The following is a 21,900-nucleotide window of genomic DNA, read 5'->3' as shown; positions in this document are numbered from 1 at the left end:
AAAGCAAAATATTCTGGATGTTAGAAATCTGAAATAAAAACAGGAAATGCTGGAAATATTTATCAGCTCTGGCAGCACCTCTGGAGAGAGAAACAAAGTTAACATTTTGGGTCAATGATCTTTCTTCAGAACTGGAAAAATTTAGTGTTGTAAGCAAGTACAGATGCAGGGAAAGGGAGGACGGGGGAAAGAACAAAAGAGAAGGTCTGTGGTAGGCTGGAAGATAGGAGAGATTAAATGACAGATGGGATGATTGTGGGTGGCAGTGGGACAAATAAAATAACAAAAGATGAGTCTAGAGGAGCTGTAAATGTGAAAAGTGGAAGGATCACCAACAGCTGCCATCCAAAAGTCAAAACAAAAATACAAAAAGAAAATAATGTCAGCAGAGGTTATGATCTGGAATTGTTGAACACAACTTTGAGTTCAGAAGTTTTAAATTGCTGAAATAAAAGGTAAGGTGCTGCTCCTCGGTTTAATATTGAACTCCACTGGAACAGTGCAGGGATCCGAGGACAAAGAAGTTAGAGTGGAAATGGGGCAGAGCATCAAAATGTTAGGCAACCAAAAGCTCAGGGTCACACTTGCAGATGGGACAGATCTGTTTCACAAAGTTGGTACCCAAACTATGTTTGGTTGTCCCAATGTGGAGGAGAGCACGTTGTGAGCAGTGAGTACAGTATACCGAATTGAAAGAAGTACAAGTAAATCATTGGTTCAACTGAAAGGAGTGTTTGGGACCCTGGTCAATGGGAAGGGAGGAGGTACTAGGGCAGGTGTTGCATCTTCTGTGCTTGGATGGGAAGGTGCTGTGGGAAGGGAGGGGGTGTAAGCTATGGCTCATGATGGCATGGCAATATCATGAAGAAAAGCAGGGGATTTATCCTCAGTATCTTTATCGATATTTATCGCTCAATCAACGTCACAAAAACAGGTTATCTGGTCTTTATCATATTGCTGTTTGTGGGAGCTTGCTGTGTGAAAATTAGCTGCCATGTTTCCTGCATTACAACAGTCAAGACACTTCAAAAGTACTTCATTGGCTTTAGCACACTTTGAGATGCCCCGAGGCCATCAAAGGTGCTATATAAATGCAAGTCTTTTTAATTGGGGGTGACTGAGGAGTGGACCAATAAATAAATAAAGTACCCAAATAGATAAATACAGTACCCAGATAGATAAATACAGTACCCAGATAGATAACTAGGTAAAGCACACAGTGTGATAAATACATACTGTACTCAGATAGATGAATATATACTGTACCAGATAGATAAATAGATGCTGTACTCAGATAGATAACTAGATAAAACACACACAGAAATAAATACATACTGTACCCAGATAGACCAATGCATACTGTACCCTGATAGATACTGTACACAGATAGATAAATAGGTGCAGCATCCAGATAGATAAATACATACTGTACCCAGAAAGATTAATGCTTACTGTATCCAGATAGATAAATAAATAGTGCCCATAGATAAACTGTATCCCAATAGATAAATACATACAACACCCAGAGAGATAGATACAGTGCCCAGATAGATAAATACATTACTGTATCCAGATAGATAAACAGATACAGTGCCCAGATGGATAAATAGATACAGCACCCAGACAGAAAAATACATACTGTACCCAGAGAGATAAATAGATACAGCCCCCAGATAGATAAATGCATACAGTACCCAGATAGATAAAGAGATACAGTGCCCAGATAGATAAATGCATACAGTACCCAGAGAGATAAATAGATACAGTGCCCAGATAGATAAATGCATTACTGTATCCAGATAGATAAACAGATACAGTGCCCAGATAGATAAATGCATACAGTACCCAGAAAGATAAATAGATACAGCGCTCAGATAGATAAATACATTACTGTACCCAGATAGATAAATAGATACAGTGCCCAGATAGATAAATGCATACAATACCCAGAGAGATAAATAGATACAACGCCCAGATAGACAAATGCATACAGTACCCAGAGAGATAAATAGATACAGTACCCAGAGAGATAAATAGATACAGCGCTCAGATAGATAAATACATTACTGTACCCAGATAGATAAATAGATACAGCACCCAGATAGATAGATACTGTACCAGATAGATAAATATGCACAGTACCCAGATAGATAAATAAATAGTGCCCAGACAGATAAATAGATACTGTATCCCGATAGATAACTACATATAACACCCAGAGAGATAGATACAGCGCCCAGATAGATAAATACATTACTGTATCCAGATAGATAAATAGATACACCGCCCAGACAGATAAATACTGTACCCAGATAGATAAATCGATACAGTGCCCAGATAGATAAATAGATACACCACCCAGACAGATAAATACTGTACCCAGATAGATAAATCGATACAGTGCCCAGATAGATAAATAGATACACCACCCAGACAGATAAATACTGTACCCAGATAGATAAATCGATACAATACTGGATAGATAGATACAGATAGTCGCTGCCCTTAGGTATGGACCATATTATTACTTTTCTTCTCTACATCAGATACATTGTACGCCCGTCCGTTTTTGTCCTTATTATGTAAAGTAACTTTTCTAATATGTAAGTACAGCATTTGATATTATGAATAAAGTCAATGTTCGATATGAAATACAGGGTTTCCGTTGCTATGAAGCGTCTCTACCCGAATTGCTAATCGGTCCATTTCTCAGATGATGACTGTCTTCTGTGTTTTCGGCATTTTCTTTTCAGAATTGCTGTATTTGTTTTTTGCTTTTTAAAAAATATATATAATGTTCCCATGCCACCCTTGTGCTCTATAGCGCATTCCTAATAATTTTACGTTATATTATTTTCCCAAATGTAAATTAAAATAAATTAAATCACACCTACAGTTAAACCTAAGTTTGTGCTGATCATTTATATTTAAATTAAACATACTGGCAAGTATAAACTGTAGGCGAATTTTTTTTTAGTACCCATTTTTTATTTCAATGAGAATCGCTTGTAATAATTAATCAAAACACATGGTCACTTCTGATGTCAGTGGTGTGAGCGGACGCTTGGTATAAAGTGCGTTCAAAGGAAAACGTCAGCAGAATCCTGTGAGCTGCATCACTGAGACTTGCAAGCTCGAGCAAAAATAATAGTGAGCTATCTTTGTAACTTGGGGAATCTCAACAATCTCTCGTTAAAGGGCGTGGTAGGAGACCTTACATTTTAATATAAAACAGTAACGCCAAACTATCATCACATTAAACCAGGAAGCTAAGGTTCCATGTAACTGCGTGAAACATACATTTACAACAGATTTGGAAGAATTCTGGAAAAGCGGTTCCTCTCTCTACACCTTCCAGTACTGAAGAAAGGTTGCCGAACTGTGTGAACTCTGTTTTCCTCTCCACAGATGCTGAGTGCTTCCACCATTTTCTGTTTCTATTTGGAAAGAACTTATTTTACACAAAGTGTCATACATGTTGCGGTAATTTATCGGGGTAAATTGGAGATCAAATTGCAGTTGGACGTTATAATGGGAGAGTTCGGGTGCTACAAGATTGTGTTTCCAAATATTCCCTCGATTTTTCTTGTTCCTAATTTCATTTTTTTAATTAAAGATATTCACGTGATAGTTCTGTTTTATCAGCTGAATTATTTAAAAAGGAAGGGAATATGTATTAAAATGGATCCAAAGATCTCCTGTACCATTCCACATATTAAAAACTAACCCCTTCACTCCACTCCCGCCGCCGAAATCTTAATATACACTTCATAGAATTATCAGAAACGATTTTTTTTCACCGAGAATATTGCAATACAAATGAACTACAAATGGCAGTCTGAAAGTAAAACAAAATGCAGGAAATACAAAACAGGTCAGTCAATTTTTGAAAAAGACATGTTTGGATGGGAACTTGTGTGGGGGACCCAAAATATCAACCTGTCGTTGACATGCTGTGTGATCTGCAGCCTTATCCCGACATGTCCCGTCTTTAATTTATTTGTGGATTTAATAGCGCCCGTTTTACTAGTGCTTATATTACCAATTTGTAACGGTGAGGTAACATTTAGTGATCAATGTTTCTACTGCTATCGGGGATTTGGCAACCGCGTTTTGAAAGAGCAAAATGAGCAGTATTTTGGAGGGCTCATTCTTTCCTACCCGCGTGTGCAATTCAATCCACAGCTAAAGGAAGGTTTTCTACCGCGTCATATCATTATTGCATTAATTAATCCAAGATCTGTTTAACTGTAATCCAGATATAAATATATATCGCCTTCCACGCACTTTATATCTTAATGATTTTTTAAATTCAACATGTTCAAATAATAGTGGAAATTATTGTATATTAAATTGGAAACATTTGCAGAAATATGTAACAGCTGGATAGATTCTTACTATCCAATTAGTGCCTTGTTCTAAACTCAGATTTTTAGACATGGTCGCATTAATGGGTGTTCCCTTTGTCAAAGTTTCACTTCGACATTACTTCCTATGGCGAGTCGATTCGGCAATGAAATAGACTAAAGTCTTATTAGGATTATCGATGGGTATCGATACTGCAATCGAACTCCTCATAAGCGACTAGTACCGAGTAGATGGGAGGGTTGAATTGACGTTTAGTGTGCAACCAACTCCCTATCTCACATAACACAAACCCCTCTATCACAACACTGGATTGAGAATTGAGTTTTGTTGGGTCAAGTCATCGTTTCTCAATAAAATTCTCTACAAGCACATCAAGGTTGAAAATTAAAATATTTAGATATTGTGCCGATTATTCTTAGATTTTGAAAATGCGTCAAAATGAATTCATTGTTTGGAGTCGATGTACCTTCTTATGGTGTTTATAATGTATCATGTGTTAAAATGTAGTGTAAGAATCTTTGAAAACTCTACAAAGGAAACCAGGGTTTTGGCTATAAAGTTGCAGTCACTCAGACAATTATTATTTTTTAAATTAAATATACATAATGGATTAATATATTACTAAATTATGTATATCATATTCATTATGTCCTATTAACATTATTTATGAATTACATATACATAATGACGCGGAGTTATAAAATAGTAACCCAGTGCTAATTCTATGTTCATTCGCTAATCGGTGTTAACGAAAAGCATTCAGTGAATGCCCCTAAAACCAGACTCGGGGTCCGGAGTCCCGTCTCCTTCTATCGCCGCCTGTCAGTGCACTGACCCAGTTCAGCGGCTGGGGGATTTGGACAGACTAATCCTCGCCTTTCAATCTCTTGTTTAAGCAAGAAGATAGAAAAGAGATATTAATCATCCGAGCTCAGAAAACATAAAATAAGGAGGAAAAAATAAGGACAAATAAGAGGCTTAGTATCTTGGCTGGATGAGTGAATCTCGTGGCTACAGACGGTGTGTGTTTCTCAGCTCCATTCGCACTGATGTGAAACCGACTCTCCTGTTTCTGCGGGCGACTACTTTCGAAATCCTAAATTCAGTAGAAATTTGCACCAGAGCAAGGTTATTGGTAAAGATCTTATACAGATATATATTATTGGGAAGTCGAGGACACGAATTAAGTCCCAGAATACAACAACAAACCATTATAAATTAATATAGAAACAAAAAGTATATAATGTATACCTAAAGTAGAAATAAAACTTAAAATATAGAAATTTCGATATATACAGAGATATAGTTATATCTGTACCTAATTTATATGATCTGTATGGGGACAGCTCATATCTTCAATCAAAGACAAATTCATATGGGCAATATTTAAACTTTATACGGCCCAGTGTTAGGAGCTGTCCGATTCTTCCTATGTCGGAATAGATATCCTTGATTGCAAACATGTTTAGGTGAAACTACAAATCTAAAATCGGACATCTACAGCATTCAAACGCATGTCCTTTTTAAAGATAGCACTTTTCGAAATGCTTTTCAACACCTGACCTGGAGTGCATTTATTTTTCTGTAATTGTCCGAATTATTTTTGTTTCGATAATTGTGAAAACATTTAACTGACTGGAAAAATAAAATTTAGGCGGTTTATTTTGTCTTTTATGTCTAATAAAAAAGACTTGCATTTCCATAGCGCCGTTCACGACCTCAAGACGTCCAACGGGCTTTGCAGTGAAATACATTTGAATTGCAGTCACTGTTGTAATATAGAAAACTCAGCATCCAAAATGAGCACAGAAAAGTCCAACAAATAATCATGTGATAATGACCAGCGCTTCTATTTTTAGGTGCGGGGTGAGGGATAATTATTGGCCAGGACACCGGGGAGAACTCTCCTGCTCTTCTTCGAAATAGCGCCATGGGATTGTTGATGTTCACCTGAGGGAGCAGACAGGGCCTCAATGTAACTGCACCTCCGACAGTGTAGCCCTCCCTCAGTACTGTCAGTCTGGATGAGTGCTCAAGTCCCCGGAGTGGGCGTTGTACCCATGACTCAGAGGCGAGAGTGCAACTCACTGAGCTCCGCTGACTAAAATCAACAACCTTACACTAAGTTTGTTTTAAAAAAACACAAAGAAACAAGTTATTGGAAAACATTGTATGTTCTCTGCCAACGTTGCTTGTGAGTGGGTTTCAGTGTCCAATTCAACGCTGTCGAGCCCAAATAAGTGACCAGTTCCTGCTCTGTATAATTACATAATTTTCCAAAAAAAAATTCTATATTAAATGCTCTATATTTTAGCAGGATTGCATACAGTATTCCTTTGAAAATTTGACTAAAAGGGTCAATTAATTTAAAACGGGTCTGAAAACGGTGGACAAAGGCAAAGTACTGTGGGTGCTGGGAATCTGAAATAAAACCAGAAAATGCTGGAAATACTCAGACGCAAAATCATCCACCTGAAACGTCAACTCTGCTTCTCTCTCCACAGATGCTGTCAGACCTGCTGAGTATTTCCAGTGCCTTCTGTTTATATTTTTGGAAACGGTGGATTTGTCTGCAATTCTGGCCCGGGTGGGTTTACTGGTCTGCGCCTTTGAATGAAAGATAATCACACTTTGAAACTTATTTCGATTGTTGCGTTTTGATAGTTTAAGAAAGTTACCAATCGAGAGGAATGAGCCTTATTAGCGTTTACTGTTCACCTCAGCCTGTGACTTCAAAAAACATCTCCCCTTTCACTTTTCCATCCATAATTATGGTGTGCGTGTGGATAGATAGATAGATAGATAGATAGATAGATAGATAGCACTTACTTGAAGAAATCCTCTTTGCAGTAAACGCTATCTCCTCGGCTGAAACATTTCTCCGTCAGTGCCTTCTGACAGTCGCCGCATTTCAGACACTTGCTGTGCCAGTGACGATCCAGGACCTTCAGAATAAACCTGTCCACGATGTGTTGATTGCAGCCGGCACAAAGTGGAATATCTGCACACACAACACTCTCGGTTTAACCCAGGCAAAAAACACTGCGAACGTTGTACAACAGTCTGATTTTTAAAAAAAAATCCCTTCAGAATATGGCAGCGAAGTTTTCTGGTTGATCAGTGCTACTGAGCCGAACCAAATAGTGAGAGAATTTCGATTAACGTGCAATGAAAACACCATGTAAACATAAAACGATAAATCCTGCAAATAGTGTTTGCACTGAGACATCATTTTCACGAGTGAGAGAATCCTCACACATATTCCTGAGTGGCACTGTAAACAGGACAACGAATGATACAAAACGCAAACGAAAACTTGCAAAAGAAATATCAGTTTTGAGAAGTGTGTATCATTCGATTATGTGAAACGATTATTAAAACAATTTCAGATGCAATGAGAGCAGGTCATAAAGACATCCACTTGAACCTGTGCAAGCGCTGAACTCAATCAATGGCAGACGCTTATTTTAATGACTGCATCGTGTACATTAAAAACGAGGAGAGCACCGTCATTTATTTTAATAAGAAATTGAACTTGCCAGCCAAAGTCAGGTTCCAAGCTTGGCATCCCATATCCGCACGCAGACACAAACACACACACTCACATACACAGGGGGAGAGTGACTCCCACAAGGATTAACCTTAGTATATGTGTGGCAAACACTTCAGTCTAGAAACAGACAAGACCACCTTTAAAAACATCTACTGCTGCCTAGCCTTTTTTTTTTAAAAAAAGTATTCTCTTCCTTTTGACTGATTTGCAGGTCTGATATTCGCATGGGGTGGGGGTGGAAGGGGGTGGGAGGGGGGGGGGGGGCGGATGGTGTAAGAATCCAGCTAAATTAACTTTGATAAAATGAATGCCTCGTAAGATCTGATCTCCGATCTGCCCAGCGTAGAAACTTAAGTAAAAAGCCTTACGTTGCATTTTGACCTCCAGATGTTTAAGGGAACCCGGACAGAATCCTTTGAACGGTGTCTTCTGGTGTGAGCAGCTTGGTTTGCAAAGCAGGACGCGTCACATTTGATTATATTTGGGGTGGGGGTGGCAGTGGGGGTAGGTGAGGGTGGGAGAAAAAGGAGGGAGGGGACTAGAGGGAAAAAAACAACCCCTTATATACACCAGCCCAGCTCTCCCACCGAATAGAGAATGGTTTTCCAGCGTCCCTCCAGAGACTCTCTCCACCAGTACCCTACCCCACCAAGGAAAGTTCTTGGAGATATCCCCTTCAGATGAATCTCAACTAATTGGGTGACCAAAAATCGTGGGGGGGGGGGGGGGGGAGGGGGCGGAGGGGGGGGGGGGGGGTGGTGGTGGGGTGGGTCGTGTCACCGAGTTCTGGCAAGCTGGCAGGGCAGCCAATCCCAAAACGGAAGGCGAGAGCACCATCCTTATAGGTCGACCGCACCTTAGTGAATGTGCGTTAACTGCGCATCATTTCCGACCAACATTCACGTTGAAAAACTGTTCCCGCCCCCTCTGCCAGTTTCGGGTCAAATAACAGAAAGTGAAAGCCATAAACATGACCATTTTTGGTTCTCTGTAGGCGACTTTGATATTCGTGGTATTCACGAGCGCGTCCCCCACAGAGACTTGCGAAGTGACATTAGGATATCTATATATATAAAAACACTTAGCTTCCAAATTCTAAATCAGCGTGTTTAACCCTATTCCCCCAAGTTTACATTCCATTTAGTAACAGATGTTTAACAGAAAATACGCAGTCTGCATATCTGTTACTTTCTCGTTATTATACTGACTTTTTTGGAATGGGAAAGCCTAAGGATTAAAAAAAAATTACTGTCCATTTAGTTTGCTTTCTATACCATTCCGGTTGTCACAATATGTTGGATGTGTTCACTTATCATAGGAATTAATCTTTTGTCTTTTTTTGGGGGGAGGGGTTGAAAGGGATGCTGGTGAGAATTTTGTCTCCAGTTGGAATCAATATTGAGAGAAGGCCCCGCGTGAGGTTTAATAAACGCGATTTCCAGAAGACTTTACCGTGTCACAGATCCCAACAGTGAAACTCTGCGATGCTGTTCACCAGCCCCCTTTTAAATGCACGGTGTACGAGACTGAACTGCTTCTATCGAAGGGATTAAATGGTGTTTAAAATTAACGTGGCGTTTAATTATCTGGGTGATTGTATCCTGCCGTAAACAGGAAATTAGGCTGAGTCGGTTGTGCACAAGTATTATTTTCCACAGGCTTTGAATAATTTTTTTGAATGAATTGCATCGATGCCCGCTGAACCATGAACACGGATTTTAAAAGTTCAGAAGCAGGACGTATTTGTGGGAAAATTACTATTCCTGTTATAGTTAATCCTCTGGCCAGTTTCTCAGGGCAAACATAATCATGAAAAATAAACGGTTTATAAAATACGTTATGTAAAATAATTTACACAAATATTTAATTGCTTGATCTGGTAGGCACATCAAGGTTTAGAGTAACAGAATACTGAATATTGCTGTCCCAGCTTTATAGTTTTTTTTATTTCAGAAAATATTGCCTCTAACCCAATTACCTCCGTGCTGAACAGCTCCATATAAAAGAAAATGAATTACTGGGATCTAATGTGAACGAATGTCTCCGCTTTCTATGCAAGTTTTAAACAGCATCCGGTTTCATTAAAGGCGATTCATGTCCTGTACAGGAAAGGGGAAATTGAAAAGCAGGCCGAGCTCCCCTCTCCCATTCTGAGAAAAGTTTGCACTTCTGGGACACGACAATTCGCAGTGGGATCTTTGGTTGGGTTCTTTGTGCCTGGAAATAGTGGTGACTGCAGGATAGATCAAATGTAAATGATATAGAATATGTTGGTCTAAATTGTGTGACCGGTCTCTGCCTTCTATTGTCGTGGTTTTATTGTCTTCACATTTCCGTAATAAACATATTAATCAGCTGTTTACATACACCGCACACGTACTATTTTTCCCTTCATTCTCGGGATGTGGGTGTCACTGGCAAGACCAGCATTTATTGCTTATCCATACATACCCTGAGAATATGGTGGTGAGACGCCTTCTTAGCGGTTTGATACGAACGAGTGGCTTGCTAGGCCACTTCAGAGGGCAGTTAATCAAGTTGGTGTGGGACTGGAGTCACATATAGGCCAAACCGGGCAAAGACAGCCGGTCTCCTTTCCTGAAGAGCATTAGTGAACTAGTTGGATTTCTGGGATCATTTTATCCTCACCTTTACTGATATCAGCTTTTTCTTTCAATACAAAAAAAATTAATTAACTCAACTGTTTTTAAACTGCCATGGTGGGATTTGAACTCACAATTGTTAGTCCAGGTCTAACAGAAACACTACCCTTTAGATATGAGTGCTGGGGGGCGGGGGGGGGGGGTGTTGGAGGTAGGTTGCCTGTTTTAGCTCAGCTGTAGCAGGAAACGCCCCCTATCGGCCGTGTGCACACAGCGCTCTCCCTCACCTCACCCTCGGGCCAAAAATTACCTCATGCCGAAAAGTTTAAAGTTAAGCTCATCTCTGCCAAACTCTAGGCAAATCGTCCGTTTTTCTGATGGATACACTTTCTTGTAAGGCGGAAAACAATTTTTTTCTGTTCCGACAGTCCTATTCTCATTTTACAGAAAAAAAAATCCTGCAATTTGTATGTGAAATAATGATTTGTTTCTAAAGGTTTTACTAAAAGCATTAATCAATGCATTAATGAAATTATTGATATATAAAATTCTCGAATGATGAATAACCCGATTTGGACTCGAAATGCCGGAGTGGAATATTAATTCTTTTATCCAATAATAAAACTATTAATTATACATGCTAAATTATTCGCCATACTAAACCGACAAAAATGACTTTTGCCTCTCAACATAAGTGGGTGCTTATTAGATAAATAATGTTTAATTGTTACACAATTGACTCCCGTCTGTGTACATATGCCGTTTTCTTTTGGGCCTCCTTATCTCGAGAGACAATGGATACGCGCCTGGAGGTGGTCAGTGGTTTGTGAAGCAGCGCCTGGAGTGGCTATAAAGGCCAATTCTGGAGTGACAGGCTCTTCCACAGGTGCTGCAGAGAAATTTGTTTGTTGGGGCTGTTGCACAGTTGGCTCTCCCCTTGCGCCTCTGTCTTTTTTCCTGCCAACTACTAAGTCTCTTCGACTCGTTTACGAGGTATAATATTCGGCAATATGTTATATATATTATTCGGCAAGTTATTTCCCTCAGTGCATGCCGAATGCAGCCTAATAACTAACACTGAGCGCTGGAAGTGGGGAGAGATATATCAACACGGTGGACTTGGGGAAAGCACGGGAAAGATCCTAAAATAAAAGCAAAATACTGCGGATGCTGGAAATCTGAAATAAAAACAAGAACAAGCATTTCTTGTTTTTATTACGGGAAAGATCCGGTTGTTCATCAATAATGTAGCATGTAACTGCCGCCCAGTGAAATCCCATATAAGTCGCGAAGACAGCGCGTAAAGTGATAACGGCAAGTTAAACGGAAATTGGTACATCGGAAAAATAACAGATAACGATGCTCAGAACGAAATCAGCCGGTTTCCCCGACGGGAGAAGCGAGCGAGCGCACACAGACGCGGGGGTAAACTTACATGGCAAATCCGAGTTGGTGTTTGAAATGTATGTAGTACGCGGGTCACATTCAAACGGCAGAGTTGGGAATAAGAACGGTATCAGTCACATACAGTTCCGAAGAAGGGTCACTGACCCGAAACGTTAACTCTGCTTCTCTTTTCACAGATGCTGCCAGACCTGCTGAGTGGTTCCAGCATTTCTTGTTTTTGTTTCAGTCACATACACGCGCGCAACCACACACACGTACAAATTTAGATGTTGAAGCATTGAAGCGACAAGTGTTTTTTCAAAGCAAATAGTGGAATGTAAATATAAATATTTTACAGACAATAAAACAGAACAGTAAAAAAAAATAGCTTTCGCTATGTTAGCAACTGTTTACATTATTAAATATATCGCCGGATTTTGGATCATGCTTTCACATCGTTTGCGATTTTCCCAACCCGTTGTAATTTCCTCCTCGTTAGATCGCTGCAGTGCTCAATACACTGAGCATAGTGCATGTTACATAAACCCTTAGATTATACCGGAAGGTGTCTTGTGGTGTTTCTGTGCGAGTTTAAAACTCCAAATAAATCTGACTTATTTTTTTTATCCTTTTGTTTGGGATTAAATGTTCACAATGATGAATCTGATAACCTAATACATTTATTACTGGATATTTTTGTTCAATTTCATTCCCCTCGCGTCTCCTGATTGGACACCGGCGGTGACCGCCAGAATGTGAGGCTTTGCTGTGTTTTCTGTTCGCCCCCATTATTAATCCTGGATTCGAACCGATTTCGGTGTGAACTGCATCATCTCTGTGAGATGCAGGGTCAGAAACAGTCCCCCTCCCCAAAGCAATTGAATCCCATGTGCTTGTTAATGATACACAAGGAAACCAAACCTTTAACGTCGTTTTTGTACGAAAGTTGGTTCCTTTGCTAACAGATACCCCGATAGTGATGGATAGGCAATTTACAAGTACTTTCAGTGAACGTTAACATGAGGGCCGAAATGTAAAAGTTGCTGATGCTATCATTTTGCGTTTCTCTTCGTCAGCTAGTTTTTTTTTTATATAATGTATAATTGTGCAAACGATTAAACTCACCGACAAGTGAATTTACTATCATTGTTTAAAGTATCTCCTCCTCCATTAACTTAGATGCTCAACCTCTGCACCCCTTGTTACAACAGATCATCTTTAAAAAATACACCCTTGGAGGTCAATACAAACGGAGCCTTTCCCGCTGAAGAACTGCAATCATAATTTACACATTAAATATTTTTCGTTCGTTTCCTTCTTCCAAAAAATATGGGCGCGTTTTATAGAATCTCATTGTTTTTTTGCGATTTGAAAAAGAGGGGGTGGGGGAGACGAGACATATGCCAGCCCAGTAACATTCGTATGTCCCTAATCCGCCATTGGTTTGAACCATAATCCGGTGCATTACCGAGATCAAATGCAAGACCCTCCTGATCAAAGAGGGAAAAATCTGAACACATAGGATTGCGCCTCACAATCTCCAATAACGTTAAATTAAAAAATCATATTGCAGCATTAATAACTAACTTGCTAGTGCAGTTCCACACAAGACATTCATTCCTAGATAACGCCGATTAAAATAATGCACAGACCCGCCACTATTACCGCATGACTATCGAAAATTTCATCATTATAATATATTAATATCCAGTCATAAATAGGGGACGTCAACAACACAATGTTTAGCAAATTAAATCCCGAACAAATTTGTTGGCTTGCTGTTCATGTCCTATTTTAAGGCCAATTGCATGTGTTAAATAACACATTGATATGTTAAAATAGATATGTCACTTAATTAGATAATTGGCTGGTTTAAGGGTTGGTCTCGACTACTGGGTACGCGTCTGGTTATATTGGGAGCCTCTTTTGCCTAATTTCTGTTAATGACTAGCTTATCAGACTATCTAATAACACGGCGCCTAATACTGAGAAAGACATTAACAAATGGTTAGAGGTGGTAGATGAGCTGTAAGTCCAGCCAGACTATTAGAAACCCTTAGGAATGAGGTGAGGGAGGTACGACACTGTTACAAACGCCCTATACCTTTAACGCAGGGTGATCTTGGACACGGTTCTGCTCGAGTCGCTTTGCGCAGATCATCATTCTGGACCAGTAAGGCGAGCAGCACATCTGTGTTTGAACTCTCTTTTGCAGGGTTCAGTTCTTTAACAGCATCCATCTTGCACTCCTCTCTGCACCAAATATATAAACTCGAAATCTCTTCTGCCAATTTTGGAAAGGAATTCTCCCCCGGGGTTGATGCTTTTTGCAGTTAACTTTTCACCAGCGGCGCTGTACCTATTCCGTTGGCAAAGCACGCTCGTTGAACACAAGCTGAGAGCCACTCGCAGTTGGAGGGCTGATGTGTTACTGGGTGTGCACACTAGGGAGTTAGAACAGCGAACGGAGCTGGGTACATTGCGTGTACACACACACAGACGCCACACACTGAAATACACACACACACACATAAACAAACACACACAGTCAGAGACACACAACCAGTAAATCTAGTGATTAAAAGTTACAGTAAGGTGGGATATTGCGTGATCCCATCGCCATTGGAGTCTGTCCATGGGGAAGAAAGCTCCGCTGGAATGAAGGGACCGGAACCAGGTGTCGCACCTGTGGCTCAGCAAGAAATAAACCTCCAGTTTTTCCATCCACTGTTTGCAGTTCTTTTCCTAATCGCATAACACAAAATAACTGGAAAAGCCGAGAACATTTTTTTTCAATTTTTACTGTAAACTGGTCTGTGTTTTACCGATTTGAATATTTTTTATATATATGATGCAGTTTAACTTACTTTTGCCACGAAGTGAAATTTGAATAAAATGTGATATTTAAAAAGTTGAAAACGGCACAGACTTCCTATAAAACGGGTCGGCAGGATTCTGTAAGGTGCCTGCCAGTAACTTGCATACAGAGTCGGAAACAAGGCGGTGGGGGAAGACACAAATGCAAGTTCGGAATTTAGCCAGAGAATTGGTATCAATAGCTCGGTGAAATAATTGGATCCATCTCCCTAATCTACCAGTGCTTGCGCCTAGATTTGAGCCTAAACCTGCTCTTGAACAGGGTTATATTCCAAAATCACACTTAGTTAAATACACACCCGTACACACATAGAGTTGTAATTATGCTGCTTATAAATGTATATTAAATGTAGGTATGTGTTTGTACTTATATCTGTATAATTTAAATATGCTTTAGGAGTATTGAATTATTTACAAATGCATGTGTATAGAATTCTAACCCACTCCCATTGTTTCTTCCTTCATATAAGTTTTTTTTATTTCATTTCAAGATATAACCAAACGACCGGAGCAGGAAACACCGACGCGTTTTGGTAATTTCGTTCTTGCTTTTTTTGTTAATGGGTCTTTTTTTAAATGATGGATTGATTTCGACATTGTTTTAAATATCGTCTTGGAGACTTTGCGGGTGTTGGCCTTGCGGGGTTTCGCTCTGCACATGGTAGTTTTCTCCTTTTCTATGTTTTTTTCCGTTCGACTCCAAAACCAAAAGATGGAACAAAATTCAATCGTCCGCTTTTAAACTAAAGTAGTAAGATTGCTACTGTATCTTTGGGACAGTGAGAGCAGGAATCTCTGAGTTACACAACCATAATTCCAAATATTTGGGCCACTACTTTTTCCTCAGATATTTATACATTATGTATATATATATATATATATATACATTACCACCCGATCCAGGGTTAAATCAACAAATTGCCTATTTCTATGATCTACATGGTAATGGTAGCTTTGGTACTGGTGTATTTAAATCCCGTTTGGATTAACTGCATTGAAATTTTGTTTAACCCAAGGCTGCAGTTACAACGTCTGGCGCATTAGATATAAAATATACTCAGGTAAATGCACGAGTAAGTTATCCCTCTTAAATATATCGATCAAATATCAAATTAATAACCAATCTAGGGAAATATGAATGACAATTAACATGCGAGGGCTATGTAAATAACCCAACATGAAAAACATAAGAAGTTACCTATAGGGCAATCCTATTGATATGTTCCATTAGATTCTGCCTCTTGTTCATACTCCAGCTCTCCCAACCTATTCTTTCCCGTGTCATGCTATCCTTTAGAATATTCCAGACCTGTTCAGATTAAAACGTACTACTCAGAAATCCTGAGGTCCATCCACAGCCTTTGATGGTCTAACTACAAAGGTGTTACACAAGCGGCCTCTTTAGGACCCTGAAGGAATCACTTGTTTGGTAGACGGGACTGTAAATTCACTGCAGGCTCCTCGGAATGTTATCCATTAAAGTCACAAGGGGCTTACTATTAATAAACAGGACACCGTCTTTATTCAAAACCCTTACGGTCGTCCACATTTTCAAAAAATAAATTGCATTTGCCAGGAATGGAAGGGGAGTTTAAACTGAAGGATCTGTGCCACCCGCTGCCTCCTGTTTGTTTTGGAGAAGATTCGGCGCTCAATAAAATGTTAAGTAAAGTAACACCCTGATAAATTTTATTGACACTGATCTTTAAAGCCGAGCGGTGCCTTGGGAAATCAGGCGTAGTGCTACTGATGTATCTCCTGATAAATTCAAAATCAATGTCCCATTTGTTTGCATTGCCAGAGTATATCAAACACATTTTGGTGAAAGGTGCGCAATGCTTCAGTGATTTTTTCCCCTAACTTTTTAAAGCTCTGATAAATATTTTTACGTCCTATTGATCGCTTACATTGAAGCGAGGGTCGTCGAGAATGGGATAAAACGAGGAGTGCTTGCAGTGTCATCAGCGAGGGCTGAGAGCGGAGGGTGCACATCTGATCCGCCGGCTCTCCGCCGGAGAGAGACAGGCAGGGAGGTGATGGAGAGAAAGGCACCGACAAGTTTATTTCTTATTTGTTCAAAATAGCGAGTAGCTCTAAATTCAACAGCAAGCACCTCCTTGGGTTTGACAGCTATGTTTAAATGAACATTCCACTACAAGGGGCAACCACAAGGTAACCCCATGTTATAATAGGGAAGGGAATCGGAAATCTCGTAAGGTTAAGTCCAGTAAGAGTAGAATCTGTCTTTGAACCTCGGTAGCACATCTCGTAGGGTAAATATATCTGAAACTTTAACACGCATTGATATTCCAAACAAGACCGTCCCTTTTAACCGTGTCCCATGCTAAAAATTGTTTAGAATTCTCTCCGTGATCTTTACCTCGCATATTCAAAGACTTTTTGTTTCGTTCAAAGTCACAAGGAATGTAACTATCCATGACAGAAACACGAAAATTTGACAAGAGGAACAGTATTTTATTGATAAGTAGAAAATATAACTCCCTCAGTGCAGCTTGAGCTCACTAAACGCCCGCTTTATTTGCCTGCTCTCCACCTGACCATGCCGTTACTAAACTGGGTGGATAAGACTGCTGAATGCTTATTTCATATAATAATCGGCGTGATATTGCCTACAATGCTAGCTCGTGTACACACGTGGCATACTGTACTGCCCGAGGGGGAAATCTCGCCAAACATCGAAGAGGGCTCTTTATGTACAGTCCGCCGTTAATGTGACACAAACATAAGTAGCTGGTTCCTGAACGATCAGCATTAAATCGGCAATGAACTAATTCCTGAAGGAATGATGGAGGAGACACTGAGGAAGATTACAGACACAACCCCCCCCCCCCCCCCCCCGCAAACCCCAAAAAGATTCAACAGTTTGTCTGACAACAAACACTGCTGTAATAAACCTGGAAGTCGTGTTGTGAAACACTGTGTTAACTGAAGGCGGTAGATTCTGCACTGGGCGTTTCCTGTTTAGAGACAATGTTCCTATTTGACTGCCTAAACACCGGAAAGTTTGCTGTATTTTTATTTAATGTGAGCGGTATGGACACTAAACAACTGGGCACCGATAAATCGACCTAACGCCAGAATACTGGTCTGCAGACCTGTTGCATTGATGCCTGGTACAGGTGGCGGATAGAATTTCACAAACATTAAGCGCTGTCTTTCTTCGCTGTTCTGAAATGCTGCCCTTCCCCCCACCCCCTTCCGCCCTCCCCCTCCCCCATAGAGACACACACGGGTTTGGAAGGATGGGTTTAAAGGGGTATGAGAGGGTACAGTGTATGTGGGTGTTTGTAAACTCCCAATGCACCCCAGCAGCTTTGGCAAGGTACGGACTGAATCCAAAGCTGGTGTCTTGGAGACACCGGGGTTGTGTAACGGGGCAAAAATACCCCATCCCCTTTGTAAGGCATGGCTTCGAGGAGACTGGGGCAAGCAGGCAAGGGGCAGCCAGCCAGTTGGATCTTGCTGTTCGGGGTTACAGAAGACTAGTCCTGTCGCTCTAGATGTTCACAATGAATGATGTCCCTGTATTGACAGCCCAGGCCAGACACGCGCTCTACATCTGTTGATAGAATTTCCTAACAATGAACCTCATTACATATTCATAACGAGTGCTGGTTACCAGCGAACAGAAGGGTTGGGGAGGGGGTGGGGGGGGGGGGGGGGGGGGAGGTGTGTGTGTGTGTGGGGGGGGAGGTTGGTTAAAGTTACAATTTATCTTTTAAAAATAAAATAAAGTTAATAAAAAGTAATCTTCCCTTTATATTGCTAACAGACTTGAATGTCACGCAAGAACAGCCGAGCAACTAAATACATTGTCGTGAATTTTTTTTTGTTGCATATTAAATATTTTGAAAATACATATGACAAGATCCTCGTTACATATTCATAATGAGTTGGACGGCAGAAGGCATTAATATTGCCTGCCAGATTACAATGAGATTGGGACATTGCCCACAAAGGCTGTCAGACTATTGGAAATGCATTTAAAATGCGTCCTTATTCTCGTTTCCGACCTCTATATATTGACCGAAATATTGGGGCTCTTTTTGCTATTTTAGCCCAGGACAGTTAGAACCGCAGGATCAATCCAGAGCAGTCGGCTCAACTGCCAATTTGGAAAAAGCGTGCACGCTTGGGGTTGGGGGGTTAAGAGGCGTGAAATGGTGGCGATTAAGAAACCCGCTTTTAAACAGACAGAGCTGTGTAATTCACCCATTGTCGATATGCACATTTTAATGTGCTGGAACTCCAGTCAAGCCGGTAAACAATGAAATACATCTTACCTGCACTGCCGTTAAACCGTGGGCGCTCTGTCGATTTTGTACAGCTTGTGGACCCAGGGTGTTCCAGTAGCATTTTATTTCGGATTTCAGCAGAAATTTTCTTCATAAATGATAATTTTTTTAAAAGAAATTAACAGAAAAGCAGGGTTGGGGTATGTAATCCCTCCTGGAAGGTAACCGCGGCAGGGAGCCGAAGCTACTGGTGTTTGGGAGAGAGCGACTGGGAGGGAATTCCTAGAATTAGTACTGTCAGCTGACCCGCCAGTCCTTTCCAGCAAATGCTGCTGCAAATTGTGTTGTCCTGGGACTTAGATGAAAGAGGCTGGACGCGCGTTGCAAGGCGTGTTCACTTGTGTCTTCAAGTACATTTCCATCCACGTGCCAGTGTTTTTTTTGAAACAATAGAGCAGTTCAGAAGGACAACCCCTTTCACATTGTCTTTATTCAAACACAATAGTTTCATTTAAACGACGAGTCTTTCAACATTACGTTGTAGAGTTTTTTTTGGAACAAAAGCTTGCATTTCGCGCTTGCATGTTGGAACGTGCAAATATCCAGAGGCGTTTTCATACATGTATTCCAGACAAACATACATACACAAACACATATATAGCATTTAAATAGCGGTTTTTCAAATAATTGTATATGTATATATTTAAACAATAGTTTATTATATTTAATTAATGCTTTTTCCAGTAATTATTTATATTGTATTTAACCAGCACAATTTCAAATAATGTAGTAAAATGCTACATTGGAGATGGATTTCTACAAAGCGCTTTGATTATATCAGCGGCAATAACTTTAGGTTTACACAACGCCCATAATGGAGCAAAACATCTCTATGTGCTTCACAGAAGAGCAATTCTGTCAAATGCTTATTCTCCGAGTAGGTAGAAGGTATTTTCAGAATAGGATTTCCAGCTCTCGGCCTGTCGAACAGACCGTAGAAAACAGGACTCATCTTACCACGTGGCAGATTTTCAAAACCAAATAAGCTTTAACTTTCAAAGGGGACATATTTGAAAAGGAAAAATTGCCAGGGCTTGGAGATAGAGCTGGGGAATGAGAGTAACTGGAGAATGGGCCGAATGACCTCCTTTAATCTATCATTCTATGATTCGACGCTGGTGATGTGAAATAAACACCGAGAATTGCTAACATACACAGCAGGTCTGTCAATATCTAAAAAGAGGAAAATCAAAATAACCTTTTGATTTAGACCCTGTCTTAGATCTGGATTCCCAACAAGTCGCGACCTACCAAGCTTGTCCTTTTTCCCTGGCAGTTAGTGGACCTGCTCTATGTTCCCAACATATTCCATTTAAAAAAAAATTGAACCATGAGTGTCCGACATTTTTCGGGTTCTGGTTGTGTAGAAACCTCGAGGTTCTCCCGCAGCCAGGCACAGTCAATGTTGTTACTTTTTAAATCTTCCACTGTGATCGGTTGGAAAGAAAAGATAAGGAATGATGGAAATTTGGATTAAACTGGAGATGCTGGGCATGTACGGGTTCGTCACATATGAAAAGACAAGTTAAATAAAACATAATTATGGTCTATTCTATGCTTATCTATCTACCAAGATCTATGTATCTAATTGGTATTGGGGGAATCAAGAACAGGGGAACATAATCTCAACAAAAAATAGAACTAGGCCATTCAGTGGCGAAATCACGGAACACTTTTTCATACAAAGAGTAGTATAATTCTGGAACTCACTTCCCCGAAAAGGCTGTGGATGCTGAAGGACAAGTGAAGCTTTCAAGTCTGAGAGGGATAGATTTTTGTTAGGTGAGCGCTTCAAGGGATATGGAGCAAAGGTGAGAAAATGCTCCCATGCCCACATTTCTGTCCTTGACCTGCTCAAGTGTTCCAGTGAACATCAAGGCAAGCTCCAGGAGCAGCATCTGATCTTTCCATTAGGCACTCTACAGCCTTGCGGTCTCAACATGGAGTTTAACAATTTCACAGCTTGACTGGCCTTTTGTTATATTTTTCTATTTTTTTATTATTTTATTTTTTAACCATGTGCCTGTTTTTATCATGTGGACAGAGTTGCTCATTACTCTGCCATTAACACTGTCTCTGGGCTAATGCTTTGTCTTACACCACAAGCATTAAACACACTCTTTGCTTTTGTCCCATGACAGCTTTGTTATTTAATCTCTCCTGCCCGATCAAACACCTTCCCCTTTGTTCTCTTTCCAACCCCCACCCCCTTCACTTGCTTAAAACCTAATTCTTTTCCAACCCTCGCCAGTTCTGATGAAAGGTCACAGACCTGAAACGTTAACTCTGCTTCTCTCGACACAGATGCTGCCTGACCTGGTGAGTATTTCCAGCACTTTCTGGTTTTATTTCAGATTTCCAGCATCTGCAGTATTTTGCTTTTAATTCAGTGAGAAAATGGAGTTGAGGTACAGAATAGCCATGATCTGATTGAATAGAGGAGCAGGTTCGAGGGGCTCAATGGCCGATTGTAATTCCTAATGTTCATACCTCCCTAGTTATATCACTGATATCGAAAGAATTGTTTTGCATGAGTATTACATTCTTAAATCATTAGTTACTTTCGTTAAAAATGTGAACCACTGTGTAACAAACACATCCCCACCCCAGACACACACTCACACACATCCCCCCCCCCCACACACACACTCACACACTCACACACATCCCCCCCAACACACACACACTCACACACATCCCCCCCAACACACACACACTCACACACATCCCCCCCAACACACACACACTCACACACATCCCCCCCAACACACACACACACACACATCCCCCCCAACAC

At 40.4% G+C, this 21,900-nt stretch overlaps 1 protein-coding gene across 2 annotated transcripts in view; it reads right to left on the bottom strand.

Annotated features, from left to right (window-relative positions):
* Positions 1 to 19,197, bottom strand: part of lhx3 (LIM homeobox 3) — a 54,573-nt gene extending 35,376 nt beyond the window's left edge. The window contains exons 1-2 of one of the 2 annotated variants that reach the window (XM_068011848.1): positions 19,092 to 19,197; positions 7,198 to 7,369 (exon numbers count right to left, since the gene is read on the bottom strand). In XM_068011848.1, the coding sequence (XP_067867949.1) occupies positions 7,198 to 7,369; positions 19,092 to 19,197 (278 nt within the window). Of the gene's footprint in view, positions 1 to 7,197; positions 7,370 to 14,038; positions 14,151 to 19,091 lie in introns of those variants that run through there. The other variant, XM_068011847.1, reaches the window with a different exon arrangement.
* Between the last annotated feature and the right edge of the window lie 2,703 nt (positions 19,198 to 21,900).

Source organism: Heterodontus francisci, chromosome 32 (genome assembly GCF_036365525.1).
Source record: "Heterodontus francisci isolate sHetFra1 chromosome 32, sHetFra1.hap1, whole genome shotgun sequence".
Classification (NCBI taxonomy): domain Eukaryota; kingdom Metazoa; phylum Chordata; class Chondrichthyes; order Heterodontiformes; family Heterodontidae; genus Heterodontus; species Heterodontus francisci.
The sequence above is the reverse complement of the archived record's forward strand: the minus strand, read 5'-3'. Positions and strand labels throughout refer to the sequence as shown.